The sequence below is a fragment of the Gopherus evgoodei genome, chromosome 4 (genome assembly GCF_007399415.2).
Source record: "Gopherus evgoodei ecotype Sinaloan lineage chromosome 4, rGopEvg1_v1.p, whole genome shotgun sequence".
Taxonomy (NCBI): Eukaryota; Metazoa; Chordata; order Testudines; family Testudinidae; genus Gopherus; species Gopherus evgoodei.
The window spans coordinates 125,129,161-125,149,526 of record NC_044325.1 but is presented as its reverse complement, the minus strand read 5'-3'; the positions used below and the strand labels follow the sequence as shown (position 1 = coordinate 125,149,526).

The 20,366-nt window shown below is 51.9% G+C and overlaps 1 protein-coding gene across 3 annotated transcripts; it reads right to left on the bottom strand.

The window, feature by feature from the left end:
* Positions 1-6,026: 6,026 nt before the first annotated feature.
* On the bottom strand, positions 6,027-18,836 carry LOC115650672 (general transcription factor 3C polypeptide 3-like). Of its 3 annotated transcripts, XM_030560957.1 has the most exons (11): positions 18,278-18,836; positions 17,451-17,547; positions 15,636-15,827; positions 11,459-11,556; positions 10,158-11,337; positions 9,645-9,769; positions 9,167-9,289; positions 8,570-8,816; positions 8,347-8,452; positions 7,764-7,847; positions 6,027-6,500 (listed from the first exon to the last, which is right to left on the bottom strand). In XM_030560957.1, the coding sequence occupies exons 5-9, from the start codon at positions 10,399-10,401 to the stop codon at positions 8,445-8,447; spliced, it is 747 nt and encodes a 248-aa protein (XP_030416817.1). In that variant the 5' UTR covers positions 10,402-11,337; positions 11,459-11,556; positions 15,636-15,827; positions 17,451-17,547; positions 18,278-18,836; the 3' UTR covers positions 6,027-6,500; positions 7,764-7,847; positions 8,347-8,444. The 3 variants fall into 3 exon arrangements, with proteins under 3 accessions (XP_030416817.1, XP_030416815.1, XP_030416816.1); XM_030560955.1 differs by lacking the exon at positions 15,636-15,827 and having other exon boundaries at positions 8,347-8,816; XM_030560956.1 differs by lacking the exon at positions 18,278-18,836 and having other exon boundaries at positions 8,347-8,816; positions 17,451-18,173.
* Between the last annotated feature and the right edge of the window lie 1,530 nt (positions 18,837-20,366).

The window sequence follows — 20,366 nt, the reverse complement described above, 5'->3', positions numbered from 1 at the left end:
TCAGAGCTCAAGCCTTATTAGACATCAGAAAATCCACATGGGAGAGACACCCTACACATGCTCTGAGGGTATGTCCACATCTACAATTTTGCAGCGCTGGTTGTTACAGCTGTATTAGTACAGCTGTATAGGGCCAGCGCTGCAGAGTGGCCACACTTACAGCAACCAGCGCTGCAAGTGGTGTTAGATGTGGCCACACTGCAGCGCTGTTGGGCGGCTTCAAGGGGGGTTCGGGGAACGCGAGAGCAAACCGGGGAAGGAGACCAGCTTCCCCGCGGTTTGCTCTCGCGTTCCCCGAATCCCCCTGCAAATCGCAGGGAAGGAGACCTGCTTGCTCGGGGGTTCGGGGAACGCGAGAGCAAACCACAGGGAAGGAGACCTGCTTGCTTGGGGGTTCGGGGAACGCGAGAGCAAACCGCAGGGAAGGAGACCTGCTTGCTCGGGGGTTCGGGGAACGCGAGAGCAAACCGGGGAAGGAGACCAGCTTCCCCGCGGTTTGCTCTCGTGTTCCCCGAACCCCCCTGCAAACCGCAGGGAAGGAGACCTGCTTGCACGGGGGTTCGGGGAACGCGAGAGCAAACCGGGGAAGGAGACCTGCTTGATTACCAGAGAGGCTTCCTCAGGTATGCTGGGATACCTGCTTATTCCACGGAGGTCAAGAAAAGCGCTGGTAAGTGTCTACACTTGATTACCAGCGCTGGATCACCAGCGCTGGATCCTCTACACCAGAGACAAAACGGGAGTACGGCCAGCGCTGCAAACAGGGAGTTGCAGCACTGGTGATGCCCTGCAGATGTGTACACCTCCTAAGTTGCAGCGCTGTAACCCCCTCACCAGCGCTGCAACTTTGTGATGTAGACAAGCCCTTAGTGTGGAAAAAGCTTCAGTTATAACTCAAAGGCCATGTCTACATCTAAAATTTTGCAGCGCTGGTTGTTACAGCTGTATTAGTACAGCTGTATAGGGCCAGCGCTGCAGAGTGGCCACACTTACAGCAACCAGCGCTGCAAGTGGTGTTAGATGTGGCCACACTGCAGCGCTGTTGGGCGGCTTCAAGGGGGGTTCGGGGAACGCGAGAGCAAACCGGGAAAGGAGACCAGCTTCGCCGCGGTTTGCTCTCGCGTTCCCCGAACCACCCTGCAAACCGCAGGGAAGGAGACCTGCTTGTTCGGGGAACGCGAGAGCAAACCGCGGCGAAGCTGGTCTCCTTTCCCGGTTTGCTCTCGCGTTCCCTGAACCACCCTGCAAACCGCAGGGAAGACCTGCTTGCTCGGGGGTTCGGGGAACGAGAGAGCAAACCGGGAAAGGAGACCAGCTTCGCCGCGGTTTGCTCTCGCGTTCCCCGAACAAGCAGGTCTCCTTCCCTACGGTTTGCAGGGTGGTTCGGGGAACGCGAGAGCAAACCGGGGAAGGAGACCAGCTTCGCCGCGGTTTGCTCTCGCGTTCCCCGAACCACCCTGCAAACCGCAGGGAAGGAGACCTGCTTGCTCGGGGGTTCGGGGAACGAGAGAGCAAGCTGGGGAAGGAGACCAGCTTCGCCGCGGTTTGCTCTCGCGTTCCCCGAACCACCCTGCAAACCGTAGGGAAGGAGATCTGCTTGTTCGGGGAACGCGATAGCAAACCAGGGAAGAAGACCAGCTTCGCCGCGGTTTGCTCTCACGTTCCCGGAACCACTCAGCAAACCTCAGGGAAGGAGACCTGCTTGCTCGGGGTTCGGGGAACGCGAGAGCAAGCTGGGGAAGGAGACCAGTTTGATTACCAGAGGCTTCCTCAGGTATGCTGGGATACCTGCTTATTCCACGGAGGTCAAGAAAAGCGCTGGTAAGTGTCTATACTTGATTACCAGCGCTGGATCACCAGCGCTGGATCCTCTACACCCAAGACAAAACGGGAGTATGGCCAGCGCTGCAAACAGGGAGTTGCAGCGCTGGTGGTGCCCTGCAGATGTGTACACCTCCTAAGTTGCAGCGCTGTAACTCCCTCACCAGCGCTGCAACTTTCTGATGTAGACAAGCCCAAAGCTTTTCACACATCAGAGAATCCATGCTGGAGAGACTCTACATGTGCTCTGAGTGTGGGAAAAGCTTCAGTCAGAGCTCAAGCCTTATTAGACCTCAGAAAATCCACATGAGAGAGAACTGTAATAAATGCCTTGACTAGGGTTGGCCAAATATATATATATATTTAATTACATTTGTTAATTCCCCACATAGTGATCTTCACACCATCTTCACCATGGTCTCTTAGCTCCCGCAGATGAGTTGCCTGCTTCTGCCTTTTGCAACTCACCCTTCTTTGGGGTCAATCCTGTGATCTTTTCTATCAACTCTTTTCTTTTGAGTCATAGGAGTATGTGTCCCTTCAGCTAGGAATGTTCATCAGCTCCAGGTGGGGAAGAGAGGCTTGATCCCAACAAGCTACACTGAGACAAAAACTACCTGGGCCTTCCATCCACTAGGGCTGTACATGGCGTTGGCTGTTCAAGCTAGTGCTCTTGGTGTAAAAAGACAATTATAGTTGTAGTGCAGCTGCAGCCCAGGTGCAGTGGTTGGTATTAGCTTTCCCCTTGACCTGACCTAAACTCCATCACCTTTCCTAGTCTAAACAAACCCTGAGCATCACAGTTATACTGTTCCCCCATTTCAAAGCAATTGTTAGTCATCAACAAATTGTTTTGTTCCCAGTTGCTCTGATGTTGCTTCAAGTTGTGCTGGAGAGCAAATTCTCACTACCACTTTTCTCACTTAAAATATATTGAACTATAACAAAGAGAAGGAACAGGGAGGGATAACTCAGTGGTTTGAGCATTGGCCTGCTACACCTAGGGTTGTGAGTTCAGTCCTTAAGGGGACTATTTAGGGATTTGGGGCAAAAAACTGGGGATTGGTTGTGCTTTGAGCAGGGGGGTTGAACTAGATGATCTCCTGAGGTCCCTTCTAACCCTGATATTCTATAGGTTTATATTTTGTAATCTTTGAATAAGTTGTTACCAGTGACAATGAAATTAAACATGAAGTTAATTAGTGTAAAGTAAGAGGCTGATTATGTGATAACTTTTAAGTGTTACAATATAATTCAGGTTTTCTTCTAGTTCTCTCCCCGCCCCTCCTACTATATTGGAAATGGTGGCTAATCCTGAAAAGTAAAACCTCACTCCAAAGGAATTAGAGCGGGGGAACATGTGAGAGAAATAGCATGTGTGAAAATAGAGCCCCAGTGTAGATTGTAATTATTTCTCTTTCAAATGGAATTTATTTTGATAAACTTTAAAATAAATATTCTGTGAAGAGGAAAATTGCTTGAGTCAAGATGTGTAACCTACTGAGTAACAGCCACAGAGTTTCCCAATTTGCTTGTTTGCTAAACAAAGACACATCGGGCAAGAGAGGTCAGAATTTAAAATGATGATGGATGCATGATGATTGATTTTTGCAACCAGTTATTTTTATGGGTGCTGAGACCCCTTTTCCTTTTGAGGAGGCCAGCTGTTAGAGCCCAGCTGTTTAACCCTCAGGCCTGGCCGTGGAAACCTCCCTGTAACTGGCCTTTGTTTCTTTCATGTTTGCTACCTTTTGGGGTTCACATGTCCACACTACATGTGGTTTACGACAGCAGATACTTTGAGAAAACTGCCGGGTTGAGTCGGGCTATTCCAACCTGACGTTGGCCCAAACTCTGCCTCACTTCATCTAGAGTGGAACATGTCTGTATCGAAGGATTAGTTCCCACCTGATTTGCCCAGAGACCTCGCGAGAGGTATGGTAAGGTGAGGTAAGCTGGAATCTACAACAATAAAGTAAAAGGTAAAGGTGGGAGTCCTTCAGCTTTCAGATCAACAAGCGTGTTCTGTTCATTCCCTCTGAAGCATCTGGCACTAGTCACTCTCAGGCAGCACACTGGACTAGATGGCCCATTGGTTTGACCTAGTATGACCTGTCTTGTGTTCTTATGTAAATCATCTAAGAGAAACTGACTTCCAGGATCCCAGAACTGATCCCCTCTGGGGAACGAAGCACAACAGTGACAGGCTGTGCAGCCTTCACTAGTCTCCTGTACCTGAAAAGCCTGCTAGCCCGAAGTGGTGGGCCAGCTATCCAGTACCTAGTTCCTCAACTGCAGCTACAGGTCCTGCTCCATGTGACTCCAAAGCCGAAGAGCTGCAGAGATCCAACCCCTTGTAATCTTTGCCATTTATTTTCCTTTTTTTATTATTAGTGATGCAATAGTGAAATCTAAGGAGAAAACTAATTCGCTTTGAGGCTGTGGGCTAAATATAAGCAATAATTTGATTTCAGTATTGAAATATTCAGCTGGCTGAATCTGGGATGCACTGCCTGGGTGAAAACCTCTGATTGGGATTTTGGCATCACTAAATATGCACCTGCCTCCTTGGGTTGCTGATCTAGGATTTATAAGGGTTGATTTTCTGCTGTATTCATCTGATGGTTTGACTAAATTGACGACTTGATTCCAACGCAATATCCTAGGTAACTCGTTGATTTACTGATTTGACCTGAACTTTCACTGTGTTGTTTAATCCTTCGTTAGCTGTGTAGTATTTATAGTCGTTTAGCCTTAGCAATGTGTGTTCTTGGTTTTATTTGTTCATGTTAATAAAACATGAAACTGGGATGTTGAGTCATTTCTTTCAATAAGCAACAGGGGCTGGAACTGTGGAGAATGTGAGCGGAGATCAGCCACTCCACGTCTGAGCCTTATCAGATTTGTCTAAATTAACACTGTGTTTCCCAAAGGGGAGCAATGGAGGGAGCATCTATCTTAGCTCCAGCTGTGGCTGGGTCAGGAGGAAGAGCTCAGACCATCACAAGGGAAAATAAGCTCTCTTACCCAGGCTTTCAGGAATTTGGGGAGGAGTGCAGTGTGTCCGAGTGAGGAGAGATCAGTGAGGTGGGGCTGATCTGAGTAGGGGTCAAGGATCTTGCTCTGCAGTCACTCTCATGGCCCTGCCCAATCCTTACCCCAGTCTGGTTTGCCCAGGGGTTGGGCTTCGTCAGGCCAAGATGGGGATGGAGCTCTGGTTGGAAGGGCTGTAAAAGGTAGTGAACAGTTTGTAGATTTCAGCCAGCAGGGTGTTGGCAGAGTAAATGTGTGTGTGTTAAACGGATGCTGCTGACAGAGGACAGGGTGAAGGTGGTGCAGGCAACCGTAACTGCATCTCCTGCTTTTCAGAAATTTGAGTTTTGCGGCTGCAGAGGTTCTGCAAGGGGCTGATATTGCACCAACCAATCTTAACTCTGCATTAAGGAAGGGTTTTGCCCTTTAATTAATACTTCTCCCTCAGTACTAACTGGGCTGTGAGCCTGACCCCCGAGCTAAATGCTTAGAAAGAAAACAATGAAAATATCCACTGTCCATGACTCGTTTAAAACAAATACTGTCCCTCCGGTCTGCACTGGCAAGGGTGAGAGGAAACCAAGCCAAGTGATTCATTGCCTCGGGAGAAGTTTAACCACTTCTATTCTCTGTATCTTTACTGTAAGGGAAAGGAACAAAAAAAGCAAATTGAGTTCACAGAGAAAAAGTGGCAGATTTCTTTTCTCTCCAAGGCTCTGAGAGCAAACCCTGTTCTCCCCATGACTCTCTTCTTTATATTTAACTCCTCCCTATTGGGCTGGATTACTGCTAGTAGCAAATCCTCGCTCTGCTCCCTTCAACGTCTCAATGTGGTTACGATTAGATGAATAATGTCTGTCCTTTCCCCTTCAACCTGCAAAGGAAACTTCTGCTTCACCACACTGGCTAACAAGAAGTCACGAAAGCAATTTCGTTGGGAATTCCAGTCCTTGTATTACCACTGAAAACACCAGATTGAGAAATGAGTGGTTCTTTAAAATCAATGTCTTCAACTAAGAGGCTATTCTGATCCCACAGGACCAGCCACCCACCCAGGTCAATAGATAACTTAGATATTTCCCCAAAATCACGTTGATGCCAATCCTTCAGTATCTAAATGCTAAAGGTTTATTTATAAAAAGAAAGAAAAAAAGGTGAGAATTAAAATTGGTTAAAGGAATCAAATACAATAATTGCAAAGTTCTTGGTTCAGGCTTATAGCAGTGATGGAATAAACTGCTGGCTTGATAAGTCTTTGGGTGTTTCCAAATCACTGGAAGTTCCTCTTCCTTGGTTAGATGCTCCCATTAGTCTAAGTCCATAGTCCAGAGGCTGGAGCAGGATAGAGGCACAGTGGAGATGTTTCCAGGGCCTCTTTTAACTTCTGTCATGTGGAGGGAAACCCATTGTTTCAAAGTCCTCAGCACAGCTAGTGGAAAATCACAGCTGAAAGATGGGAGCTTGGAGTTACATGGGCAAGTCCCCGTCCATGCCCGATTTTGCTCAGTCATTGCAGGATGGATACTTTGCAGGATACGTCAGATGGAACGTTCACAGAAAAGTCCGTTCAGTGTAGATGGGCGCCTCCCATGGTCCATTGTGAATTAAGTGTCCGTTCGATAGGCCACTCACTGGCTAACAGCTCACTTCAGCGGATGCATAGAATGGAACACACAGAAAGAAGATATTTATACATACAGAGACCATGAAAAGGTGGAAGTAGCCATACCAACTGTAAGAAGCCAATCAATTGAGATGAGCTATCATCAACAGGAGAAAAAAACCTTTGAAGCGATAATCGAGATGACCCATAGAAGATGTGAGGATACTTAACATGGGGAAATAGATTCAATTAGTGTAATGACCCAACCATTCCCAGTCTCTGTTTAAAACTTAAGTTAATTGTATCTAATTTGCATATTCAAGTTCAGCAGTCTCTCTTTGGAGTCTGTTTTTGAAGCTTTTTTGTTGCAAAATTGCCACCTTCAAGTCTGTCACTGAGTGGTTAGAGAGGTTGAAGTGTTCTCCTACTGGTTTTTTAATATTATGATTCCTGATGTCAGATGTGTCCATTTATTCTTTTGCATAGAGACTGTCCGGTTTGCCAATGTACATGGCAGAGGGGCATTGCTGGCACATGATGGCATATATTACTTTGGTAGATGTGCAGGTGAATGAGCCCCTGATGGTGTGGTCACTTTGGAGAAGTGGGGCTCCAGAGTGTCCAGCCCCTGGTGCTGTGCCAAGAAGCACAGACATGGGACAGCATGGAGGAAGCCGAGTGGTTTGGCCCTGTCCTCCACTGGGCACAAGCTGTCATTGTTTTGGGACAATGGTCAGTCCTGGGGCTGGTCTATTTGCTCTGAACCCTCAGATCATGTGCTCTGATCCATGAACACCACATCAGGATTAAGGCACATGCCCTGGACCCCAGACCCCAGCTGCAAAAGCCTTGGTAGGATGGATGGAGTGGCCATGAGGACAATCCCTCCAGGAATTGCAGTGTCCCTAGGACAGAAGAGCTGATTCCCTGAGGCTCCTCCTGTATCTCAGGGTCTCCCTAGAAAAGAGCCAGTGACTTTTCTCAGAGGCCCATGTCCTGCATCTCACAGGGGTGGATTTCAGTCTCTCAGGCCCCTGCCAGGCCTGGTTTTCACTGTTAGTGCTTAATGCCACCAGGCAGAGCTCTGGCTGACAGTCCCAGCTCCTTCCCTCTGCTCCCCCACTCTCCAGCCCCAGGAGGCGTAAGGGTCGCAACATTGCACTGCACTGACAGCTCTGGAAACATGGGGCCACTTGGGTCCAAGCTAGGAGGACACAATGGAAATGGGACTCTTCTAGTCTCTCCTTTGCAGCCCTCTCATGGGGTGAAGGGGAAATTCCACCCCAGACCAGCCCATTCTACTCACCTCCAAGACGTGCTGCAGCTTGTCTGGAGTGGGGGTCTCAGTGAGCATGGCGTCCAGGCTCTGTAAATAGGTGTTGTGCAGAGCCTGCAAGAAGAGGGAACACCTGTCAGTCATGGGACATGGTGCTACGCCAGTCACAGGACCAGGGGGGTTTCTCTGAGAGCCCTGGCCAGACCCAAAAGGCACATCCTGGCCTCTCCCATTCACATCACTCCAAGGACATTTAGCAAGAGTTCATGGCCGGATGCCTGCTGGCTCCTCAATCCTTGCTCTTAGCAGTTCTCTGTGCAGGGCCTGGTACCCAGCAGACTAGGGACCAGCCAAACTGCAATGGGTGGGAGGAAGGATCCCCGGGAGAGTCCAGGCAGCAGAGCACAGAATGAGGAGAGGGAAGGCTTGGATCAGCCACAGGGGGGTAACACAATCCCCCCTGGAGGGAAGGGGCCGTCCCTGCCAGTTTGTCCTGGACCTATTCCCAGCTCTGCTCACCCCTCCCCTATTCTCAGCAGCTCCATCAAACCGAGGGAGCAGGGACCAGAGGCGGCTCCTGCTCCTGGGTCAGAGAAGTAGGATCATGACCTACCTGGAAGTGGGTGGTATCCTGCCCAGTGCCCATGGTGAAGATGGTGTAAAGAAGAGCCCGCAGGAGGCGTGATTCCAGCTCCAGGGCAAGCAGCGGCTTCAGTTTGCTGGCGGGAGAGAGGAGCCCGTGTTATCCTTGGCAGCACCGGAGTGGCGCTGGCACTGCCATGGACATGACCCTCTCCCCCGCAGTGATCCCCTCCCTACGGCCACTCAAACGTTACTTGAGTGAAGCACCCCCCAGCCAGGAAGGGGGACATTCCCGCCTCCTCTGCGGGGGGATGTGAACAGCCACAGCTGGGGGTAATCTAGGCCAGAGAAGATCTGGGACTCCCGGCTCCAGACCCGATCAGCACCAGGGTTAGGGCAGCTAGATGGGACGGTCCTGGTTCCTGAGGCTTCAAATGTGGCCATGGAGCTGGAGATGATGGAGGCTGGCTCTGGCACCACGGGCAGATTTTCAATCAGCTCCTGAGAGACCCCAAGAAGATAAAATTGCATGTGAGACTCAGGCCCCACAGACCCACAGGCACTTCCCAGGGAGGAGGCCAAAATGCTTTGCAGAAACAGCCAGTGTCACCCCCAACCCCAACCAACTGGGCCTCCCATTCCTCCCATCCATCAAACTTCCTTCCCCCTCCCCTCCGGCCTTACAATTCCCCCACTGCCAGCTCCCGATCAGTGTCAGAAGCTCTCCTTCCCTGCTCCCCAGCCCTAAGCCCCAGGAACCACTGTCCTCTGCTTCCCCTCTGGCCCCACCAACTCTTCCTCCCATTTCTGGGTCCCTCGCCCCAGGGGCCAGACACGGGTGTCCCACTCACCGCAATGCTTTCCACGAGGGCCGCTTTGGAGAAGTGGGGCTCCAGAGTGTTCAGCCCCTGCTGCTGTGCTGAAAAGCACAGACGTGGGACAGTATGGAGGAAGCGGAGCTGTTTGGCCACCAACTAGGAGTGGGGTGGGGGGAGAGAGAGAGACAGTTAGATAGGGACCTCCCCAACCCACCTACACCAGCTCCATGGCTCAGGAACCCCATGGAGTTGGACAGGGAAAGCCACCCCGCTTCCCGAAACCAGTGTCACCCTGCACAGACTGGGGTTGTAACTGGGACAGTGTCTGCAGGGAGCAGACACCTTGGCCTGCGTGAGACACATGCTCCCACTTTGGGGTGCCAGGTAACAAGGGAGAAGTTCCCCACACTGGGGATGATGGATTCTCTGGGACAAGACCCCCCTGTGTGGGTGGGGATGGAAGAAGGGGCAGGGCAGACTCAGGGACAGTGCAGCTGTAAGATTTTTGTACTTTAACTCTGCCCTGGAGGTGCTCCTGGATGACCCTGATGGTGTCTTGTTCAGGGGACACATGCTCCTCCTCCTCTTCTTCCTCCTCCTCCTCCTCAGCCCACTCCTGCTGGGCACTGGGGGTCTCTGCACCAGGGAGAGAAGGAGAAAGGATAATCCCTGCTGCCACTGGGGGGATGCAGTGTAGAGAAATGGCTCAATGTCCCCCATCCTCAACAAGAAACCCCATGGCATAGAGGGCCCCACCCTGCCCCTCCCAGACACACCCTCAGGCCCGTCAGCCTCAGGGCCCCGTGGCCATCAGCCCCCTCCCTCCCCCGCAACATCAGGGAAGGCTGGAGCTCCCCGGACTCTGCCCAGCATCCCCTGCCACAGGGTGTGACTGTGCCTCCCCCATGGTGTTAGTGGGGCTCCCGTGGCTCAGTCCTGGCGCCTTGGTGACCCAATGGGCACAGGGTGTTACTAGTCCCCCACTGCCCCTGTCCTTCCCCCTGTCCCCCGAGTCTCCCCTCACCTGCACAGAGGGAGCCTTCAGCCTCAGGGCTGTCAGACCGCACAGAGGAGCTGCTGGTCCCCGTGCCGGAGCCGCCCAGCTCCTGCTCTGGGCTGGCTGAGGGCTCCTCAGTGGCCAGGCTGGTGGATGGCTCCTGCTGGGCCCTGGGACTGGGCTTCTGGCTCCTCTGCTTCCTGGAAAGGAAGCCGCAGAGCCACCTTGCCCGGATCCCGCCCTCTCCTGGGTCCCTCCTACATAGCATCATCCGAGGCCACCTCCATTTGGGACCAGAAGGTGCCTCAGGGCCTGCTAAGGGAGCTGGTGTTTTTCTCTTCCTTCAGAAGGTCAGGAAGCTTCTCCACTTTGCCTGCCCACTGGCCTCTTCCCCGCCTGCGGGGACAGAGGGGCCACTCTCCTCCTGGACAAGACGGACGCTGCTCCCTACTGGCTCCAGAGCCACCTGCCCAGCCTTCCTCCTCAGCATCCGCTTCAACCGCTCCATCCTGGAACTGAGTGGGGAGCAGCCATGAGTCTGGGCTCAAGGCAGCCTCTCATTAACGGGCCTGGCTGCTCCCCTGCCCACGTCCCCTCTGCTGAGGCAATTCCTCCTCACCACACACCCCACCCCACGGCAGGGGGGCTGCCGTCCACAAGCACTGGCAGCAGCTCACAGCACAGGCTGCTCCCAATGTTCCCCCTCACCAATAAGGCCCTGTGAAACTGAGAGAGTCTCGTTCTTTCAGAGCAATGGGGCTCTCCGTTAGTTTGGACAAGCAGCTCCCTCCACCCCAGAAGGCCCCGCTCCCTCCCAGGCCAGAGAAAGAGCAGAACCCAGATAGTCCTCAACGAAAGTTCGTTCACAAGGTGCCAATCCTAGGAGGGAGGAGTCACTCTCAGTTCCCACTGATTTCACTGCTTGCAGTTGTGAGTGTTCAGCACTTGGCAGGTTCTGCCCTCCCCAAAGACTCTCAACTTTGGGAACAAACTCCTGCAAGGGAAGGGCTGGGAGCCCTATTGCTGGGCCATTCCCACCACACTGGCGATGGCTCTGGAGACCTCCACTCACTTGCTCTAGATGGGATGGAGCTGGATGGCAGATGCTCTCTTCCTCCATCTCCTGCACCCTGGTAGGCTGGAAAGGGTGCTGCACAATGGCCCTGCCAGCAGGGTAGGGGGGTAGAAGCCAGGAGATCGAAAGTGGCTGTGAAAACAAGACAATGTTTTATTGCCAGGGTATAGATAAACTCAGCCTAGCAACTGGGGGTTCACAACACTGACCTATGGCCAGCAGGACACCCTCCCATTTCCAGGTCTCCTAGTACCTCACGCACATTCCTGAAGCATGATAGCCCAAGGGCTCTAGGGCATTTCTTCGGAGGTGTCTCCGCTGTTGTCGTCTTCGCTGTTGTCATGTTCCATTCTAGATGATTTTATAAAAATATGCTAATGAGTGTGAATATAATGTAACTGCAATATGCTTCATGCAAAAGGTCTCTTGTAAGATATCATTACAACGCTTATAATCTACTGAATGTGGTCATCCTATTTGTATAAATGTATCACTTTTGTATCTGTATCTGGGTGGAAGAGAACAAATGGGGCAGCCATCATGAGAAATCCACGAGCTACCACCTGAGCTGGAACAAAGGCTGTATCAGGGGAAAGGAGCGTGAAGGATCCAGGGAGACATGGCAAGGCCCAGCCCAGCCCAGCCCAGCCAAGTGGCTCCCTCCAGTCCATTCCCGACTGAGCGGCTCCCTCCAGCCTGGCTTCGTTGGCCCCTACCTGGCCCCAGCTGAGTGCCCAGGCCCAGCCCGGTCCCAGCCTGGCCACGGCTGTTTTGACCATATATGGCCTGTGATGCTATGGGTGTAATATAATATCTCATTGGAAGGCGACAGGGCCAAAAAGAGTTAATTAACTCACAGACTGACTTAACCTTTTAAAGACTGGTTAGGAAGATATGTAAAAATCCACTAACTTTCCTTTTGAAAGAGCCAGTGTGGATAGCTTTGAAAAGGTCTCAGATGGAGTAAGAGCTGTTAAGAAAATTGAGCAGCTCTATAATCAAGTGGCTGTGTTTGGCCAGCTGGTTGGGAAGACAAAGGTGTTGGAACAGGAATGTCTCCATTCTGATTCTTTAAGTGAGCAGTCTGTGCTTCTGTGCAGATGCAAATTACTTGCCTGGCAGGGAGAAGAAAGATTTGCTAATGGCTGTTAGCAAAGACAGCCCACCCCATCAGCCAGTGAATTCTGTTAAGCAAGAAAAATCAGGGTTTGATCCTTCAAAACAAGGAGGAAGTTTGCAAAGGGAAGCCACAGGTTAACCCTAAAAGCAGGGCCAGCCTTAGGATTTATGGTGCCCTAGGTGAGATTATTAAACTGGTGCCCCTGTGCCTGATCTGCTCTTAGCAACACAAACATAAGCTTATAATATTGGAAAACTTGCCACATTCACATTATTAAAACCAGTTTAACTTAATTAAGCACACTGTAATGCTGATGGACTAGCACTAAAGAAGCAGCAGTATAGAAAAAATTCTGATATGACAGAATGATGCAAATAATATATATTTTTTTAATTTATCAAAATTTTATTGGAAATTTATATGAAGAGGTATTGAAACAAAGATTTGTTTTTAATTAAAAGCAATCTTTCTGGCTTTTTTGGCTGCAAAATCAGTAATAATGTCATCGTATGACAAAGACAAAGTCGTGTCTTGTTTGATCGCAAGAATAGCAAGACCAGTCAAGCGTTCCTGACTCATTGTAGAGCGGAGATAGTTTTTAATGAGCTTTAGTTTTGAGAAACTCCTTTCTCCTGATGCTTCTGTTACAGGAATTGTCAGTAGAATACGAGTGGCAATGTACACGTTAGGATATATGTCAACAAATTTGCGGGTATGAATAAACTGTACAATGTCCATCACCGATTTTGCATGTGGCAACATTGATGACAGTGTAGTCAATTCTTCGTACAGTTCAAGTCCATTTAAATCAAAACTATCACCGTGCTTCAGGAGGCTCTCTAGATTCTTGCACTTTGTCATTAGTTGCTCTTGTTTTCCTATTTTGTTGAATTTAGTTATGTCATACAAAAATCCAAACTGTTCATGGTGTACTTGCAAGGTATTAAACCTTTCATCAACAGCAGATACTGCTTTATCCATCACAACATTAAAAATTCAACCTCAAATTTCTTTTCTGGATCGTCTATGGGCATGATCTGCTGTACAGATTCTTCACAAAGAAGTGTCCCTGGCCTTTTTAACTCATATTAACTATGTATTTACTTTATGAAAGTTGGAGAAAACATTGTGAAAACGTAAAACATTGGCTGCCCAACTTCTGGGCTGGCAAAAGTTATACTAACTCACAGGGAAAAAAAAAAGCAGGAGAACATATGGTCACTCTATACCAGGGGTCGGCAACCTTTCAGAAGTGGTGTTCACTGTATTTTAAGGTTTCTCATGCCAGTGATACATTTTAATGTTTGTAGAAGGTTTCTCTCTATGTCTATATTATATAAACAAACTATTGTTATTATCTGAGGTCTTGGCCATCGGTCCTGCTCAGGCCACTGCCAGCTGAGTAAATGAAACCCCAAACCGGCAGCGGGCTGGTGGCTGGAACCCTAGACAAGGATCCCAGGCCCTGCTCAGCCCGCTGCTGGTCTGGGGTTCTGACCACTAACTCCTGCCAGCCAGGATCCCGGCCGCCAATTCCCCCTCAGCCCGCTACCAGCCTGGGATTCTGCTCACCCAGGGTGTCAGGAGGCAGAGTGGGGCTGGCAGCTGAGCTCCTGACTGGCAAGGGGTCGGCAGCCGGAACCCTGGAGTAGCAGTAGGCTGAGTGCTGCTGGCACCCCAGACTGGCAGCAGACTGAGCCACTCAACCCCCCACCGGCCCTGCTCAGCCCGCCACCAGCCCACTCAGCCCGCTGCCGGCTGAGTGAATGGAACCCCAGGCTGACAGCAGGTTGATTGGCTCAACTGGCCTGCTCAGCCCACTGCCAGCCTGGGATTCCTTGGGGGTCCCCAGGCCAGCAGCAGGTGCTGAGTGGGGCCGATGGCTGGTATCCCAGCTGGCAATAGGGCAGCAGCCGGAACCCCCGAGCAGTGATGGGCTGAGCCGCTCAGTCTGCTGCTGCATACCATCAAAAATCAGCTCATCTGCCACCTTTGACAGGTGTGCCATAGGTTGCCGAACCCTGCTTTATACACTAGTAAGGAGATGAGCATATTACAGTTATTGGAGGGCTCTTATCAGGAGTAACAGGCTATAGGAAAGTCAGTCAACATTTTTTGTTTCTCTGATGAAAACTGACCCACTCCCTGCCTCAAACCAAACCTGTCACTAATAATTGTCAACAACTTAATTTTCTGTTTTTGGCTAAGATATTGATTTAAAAAAAAAACATTGAAATTGGATTCAGGATTGTTATTTGGGGCTTTGTCTTATATAGGCACCAATTACCCCCACCTAGAGTGACCAGACAGAAAGTGTGTAAAATCAGGACAGGGATGGGTGGGGGTGGGGGGGGTAAAAGGAGCCTATATAAGAAAAAGACCCCAAAATTGAGACTGTCCCTATAAAATAGGGATATCTGCTCACCCTACTCCAATTTCTTATCCTGATTTTTCACACATCTGGCTAACCCCAGCCAAGCCCTGTGTGACATTCCAATTCAGGCTGCCTGCCAAGGAAGTGAGTTACTTTCACTTTCATTCCTCAGCAGCCAGCCAGCCTCCCCTCCCCCCACCTACCCCCAGCACTTCACCCAACCCAGCCCTGACGGAGGGGAGGGAGGAGAAAGAGAGGGGTGCTCCTGGGGAGGAGGGAGAAAGGAGGGGGTGCTCCGTGGGGCAGGGGGGAGAAGAATGGATGTTATGGGAGACAACAAAGGATACTGGTTCCAGAGCCACAGAGCCTGCCTCACCTGACCTCAGCCGGGGGGAAAGAGTCACACTCACAGGTGAGCTCCTTTCCCAACCCTACCCCCACCCCTTCCCAGAGACCCCAGCAGCCAATCCCATTCCTCAGACTGTGCTGCATTCGGCTCTCTCTAGGACCCAGCAGCCCTGCTTCTACACTGTCTGGGCTGCCTGGAGAGTGGTGCCCTCAGGGAGAGTGAGGCCCTACGCGGCTGCCTATTCTACCTATGCCTAAGGACGGCCCTGCCTAAAAGGCCCAAACCCCAATAGTATTGAGCCAAAGGTGTGGCATGATGACAAAAATGATTGTAGGTGGACCCTTGCAATGAATTTGTTGTTATTGCTAATGGTAATTTTTGTAACTAATGCGTTGCTATTACCAAGAACTGTAAAAATGTTCCATCTAGGGTGACCAGATGTCCCCATTTTATAGGGACAGTCCCGATATTTGGGGCTTTTTCTTATATAGGCTCCTATTACCCCCCATCACTGTCCCAAATTTTTACAGTTGTTATCTGGTCACCCTAGTTCCATCCCTCCCTTTCAGAGGTCCCTGTGATCTAACCTGTCAGCTTCTGCACCTTCTATTTGTTTCCATCACACTAGGCATCTGGCTTTCAAGTCTTGCCTACAGGAGGCAGCCAGCCTGTTCTTGTTGGGATTTCTGGAGCTTGTGAGCTGAACTGGCAGCCAGAGCCGGCTTTAGGAAGTGCTGGGCCCAATTTGAACATTTTCGGCGGGGCCCCGGCTGGGATAACTAAAAAAAAAGAAAAGAATGTAAAAAAAAAGCCTTTCATTTCTTAGCAACTGGTTCCCTATAAGAAGTTCTGATTTAAGGGATGTGCTACACTATGTACTTTTTATACCAATAGGGTTACTGTAAATCCGTATTTTCCTCCTGGATGGCGATTTAAGAACCAAAAAGCCTGACATGTCCAGGAAAATACAGATGTTAACCCTACCTAAAGTTCTTTTTTAAAAAGATGGGCCTGAACTAGAAATGAGCTCTGTTTCACATGTCTGGGTCCCTGCCACTCCCTTCGGGTGTGCTAGGGTGACCAGAGGTCCTGATTTTACAGGGACAGTCCCGATTTTTGGGTTTTTTTCTTATATAGGATCCTATTACCCCCCACGCGCTGTCCTGATTTTTCACACTTGCTGTCTGGTCACGCTAGGGTGTGCACGTGTGGGTCCCAGCTGCTCCCTGCGCCCCTCATTGAAGCAGGTGTGCAGGGTTACTGCCCAGGGTACTGCAGTGCACCAGTGAATATGTGGCTGGCTGGAGGCAGGGCAAGGGCTGGCTGGAGGTAGGGTCTGGCTGCAGGCAGGGCAACGGGTCCAGGGCTGGTGCAGGCAAGACAGGGGGTGCGGCAGGGGCGGGCAGGAGACAGGCTGACTGCGAACAGGGAGTGCGGGGCTGGCTGGAGACAGGCTGGTGTGGGGCTGGAGGCAGGGCAGGGAGTGCGGGGCTGGCTGGAGACGGGCTGGTCAGGCAGGGCAGGGGGTTGGGGCTGGTGCAGGCAGGGGGTGCAGCAGGGGCTGGCTGCAGACAGGGGGGCTCAGATACAGGGGGTGCCCCCTCCTCCTCACTCCCCCACCAGGGTAGCAGCAGCAGCCTGGGTTCGGGGACTATTTAAAGGGCCCAGGGCTCCCCTGCTTCTACCGCCCCAGCCCTTTAAATAGCCGCCAAAGCTGCACTGCTTCCCCAGGGCTCCCTTGGCTATTTAAAGGGCCGGGGTGGTAGAAGCAGGGGAGCCCCAGGCCCTTTAAATACCCACCCTGGGGAAGCTGAGCCACCCCGGTACAGCGCACCAGCTCTTGCCAGTATGCCGTACTGGGGCTTGGCCATAGGGCCCTCTTGGGGCGGGGTCCGATTCAGGGGAATTGATTGAATTGGTCTAAAGCTGGCCCTGCTGGCAGCTCCAGCCTTTATAGGTAGAGGCTGGCTGGCGTGTCACACAATCTCTATTACTCGGCTGAGATGGGTCACCTGTTACTTGTGGCTCTGAGTGTCCATATAAGGAAAAATCCCAAAAGGTTTGACCATCTATGGCCATCAGGTACCAGTGATGTGAAAGTGCCTCACCACAGCAGTGACCATAAAGTCAGCTGTTTTGACCATCTATGGTCTGTGTTGTTATGGGTGTAATATAATATCTTATTCAGCCAATCACTCAGACAAACAAGTTGTTTATATTTGCAGAAGATAATGCTGCCCGCTTCTTGTTTACACTTCTCTGCACGAGATGTCACTATTGTTTTCTTGGCAATGGAGTGTGATGTCAAAGACTGTATACATCATCATGTAATGACTGACTGCACCCATCACTTTTAAACCACTTGGTTTGCACCCATGCCCTTAATCCTGTCCTAAAATTACCTTTTCATGTCACTGAACTCCCTTGTTGCTGCGGGGTACTGTAGGTATGAGGCAGGGCGGGTTGGGAGAAGAAATATTCTTTATCTGAAGAAGTGATCTGTGAGAGGAAAACGTGAAAACTTGTTTACTGAGTTATGTGAGCTCTTCACTCTACTTGATGGCATTTCTCTGTTTGTAACATGAACTTGTGAACACCACATCCAATCAATTCCAAAATTCCAGGAATATTCTAGGCATCAGTGAGCAGAACCGTACTGGTTTTGGTGAAAATTGGAATAGGAAATAGACCAGTAGTGCTTAAGTTAGGTTTGGCACCTAACTCCTATTGAAATCAGTGGGTGTTATGCACCTAACCTGGTGGTGCGATTTTCAAAAGCACCTTTAAGCATCTGTTTGCATCTTAAGCACCTAAATACCTTTGAAAATCTGGTCCTTCATCTCTGCCTCAGTTCCCCATCTATAAATGGAGGTTAATAATACTTTATCCTACTGTTTGCCTATCTTGTCTATTTGTTTAGATTGTCCCGTGCCTCAAATACAATCTCTTACTGTGTTTTTGTAATGGGACCCTGAATTTTGCTTGGGACATCTGAACACTACCGTAAAACAAAAAAGGATCAGCCCCATAATATAAAGGCCCACCAATGATCTATTTTTCAGGGTAAGTCACAGGCCCAACTGCCTCAGAGGAAAGTCTGAGAAACCCCATACCAAACAATTATGGATTAACCTGCCCATAGGAGAAGTTTCTTCCTGACCCCTATCAGTTAGTGGTAGGCTTATATCCTGAAGCATGAGGATTTATATCTCTTCTACATTTTGTATACCAGCAAAGTTTGGATGATATTGTCTATATAAATGTTTAATCCTTTTCTGAATCAGCAGCATCTCACCCAGGAAACTCAACCCCAATATCCTGAGGAGAGAGAGAGACAGACAATCAGACAGAGACTGAGGGCTCCCCCTACCTTTAGGAACAACTGAAACCCCCTCCCCACAGGGACAAGTCCTGATTTTATTTGCCCCCATGTTAATCCAGCCCAGAGCCTGCACCCCTCCCACCTGGTGAAAGTGAGCGAGGGTCGGGGAGAGCGAGCGACGGAGGAAGGGGCAAGGTGTGAGCGGGGCGGGGCCTTGGTAGATCCTTGGCTGCTCTGAAGTTCACAAAGTGACTGTGTGTGAAGAGGCTGCAGCCCCTAAACTACTGACAACTCACAGATTGATTCTGCCCCTCGGTCCCTGCGCACGCGGGATGGGACATCGCCCGGCCCCGCAGCCCCAGGCTGCCGCTTGTGGAGCTGCTCCCAGGCAGCTCAGTCCCCCTGCAACCTGCTGCTGCTGCCCCCCAAGGCCCAGCTGAGAGGAGGGTGAAGCCCTTTCACTCCGCGCTGCCTCTGCGCTGTGGCTGCCCCCAGTCCGGCTCCCACGGGCCCGGGGCTGCTCCCGGGGCTGGGCCCGGCGCCTGGAACTGGGTGTCTGAGCTCCCGGCCCCCCCGTGAGGAGCCGCCACCCACCGTCCCGCCTCAGCGCTCCTCAGACCAGCCCCGCCCCCGCCGCCCCCGAGCCCGCGTCCCCGCCCCCCACTCCGGGCCCCCCAGCAGCGCCACGGCGGGTCCCACTGGTGCCGCCCGCGAGGACTGAACCGCGCAACCCCCCCCCGCCCCCGCCTCCCCAGGGCTGGGGCCGCCCCTGGCCGCGAGCGGGATTCGAATCCCAACGGCGGCAGCGCGCGCCTGGGGTTGGCGGGGGGGGCAGCGAAGCCTCGGGGCGAGGGAACCGGGGCCTCACCCCGCACGCCGAGTCTCTGTCCCGTGCTCTCTCCACCAATCAGGGAGCGGGGTGGGGAGCGGCGAAGTGACGAGCTACGGCCCCTCCTCCAATAGAAGGCCGCGTGTGAGAGGGAGAACTACGCTTCCCAGTGTGCACCGGGAAGGGGCGCGTTGTCTGAGCAATCAATCCGTCACTTCCGCTCTGAGAAGAGCCAGGAACTACAACTCCCAGCCTGCCCCGGGGCGCTTCCGTCCTCTGAAGCCCTGGGAAGGGCGGGTTCCTGGGTCAACCTGACTCCTCCCCCCCAACTCCTCATCCCCGCCCCCCCCCCCCGCGGTGTATTAAACTGCCCCGCGTAGGATCGTGCTGCGCCGCTTCGCCCCTTTCACCCCCTGCACAAAGCAGCTGATCGGGGCGGGGGCGGGAGAACCGGGGCGGCCGAAGATCCCGCTGCCGGAGGCGCTGCCGGCCCTGGGCCAGGGGCAGGTCTGTCTCTGTTCCCCTTTTCAAGATCCGTGTTGCTTGGGTGCGTCCTTCCCCCAGTCAGAATCCCCATCGTCTGGGTGCTCCTATTCCCCCTCCCCCTCCAGCCTCTGCGGCGGGTGTCTGTATAAAATGAGACCGTGTCTCGCTGTCTGCCCAGGGGCTATTCACAGGTGTGATCGGCACGGGAGTTTTGACCTGCTCCGTTCCTGACCTGGGCCGGTTCACCCCTCCTTAGGCAACCTGGGGACCCCAAGCTCTGCAGGGATCACCATATTGATGCTGAATTTAGTGCGGACACCCGATAGGCACAGCCCACTGCAGCCCAGAGCGCCTGAGCTCAAGCGATCCGCCGGCTTCAGCCTCTCGCACTTACAATTTCAGGCTCAGCCTGGGAGCTCTGCGCTCTGAGCGGGTGGAAGTGGAGCCTGGAACTGAGCTGATGCGCTGAGGGTTATTTGCACTGTGCGCTCCACAGGGAGGTGAAAACACGGGGCACGGATCTTTGAGCACAACCCTCGTCCTGAGGAATGGGGGAGGGGCTGCATAAAGAGAGACCGGCTCTCCCTGGCTGGGCCACAGCGGCTCTCCACAGGGCAGTCCCACTGTCAATTGGTACCAGAGTTTTCACAGCTTCCCTGCCTGGCTCCCTAGGGAACCTGG

Coding starts and splice junctions, on each gene's coding strand:
- LOC115650672 (XM_030560955.1), bottom strand. CDS start 10,401: ATGATGCTATGTAGGAGGGACCCAGGAGAGGGCGGGATCCGGGCAAGG. Junction 9,770..10,157: donor TGAAGGCTCCCTCTGTGCAG/GTGAGGGGAGAC, acceptor TCCCTGGTGCAG/AGACCCCCAGTGCCCAGCAG. Junction 8,817..9,166: donor CCCTCGTGGAAAGCATTGCG/GTGAGTGGGACA, acceptor GGGGTCTCTCAG/GAGCTGATTGAAAATCTGCC.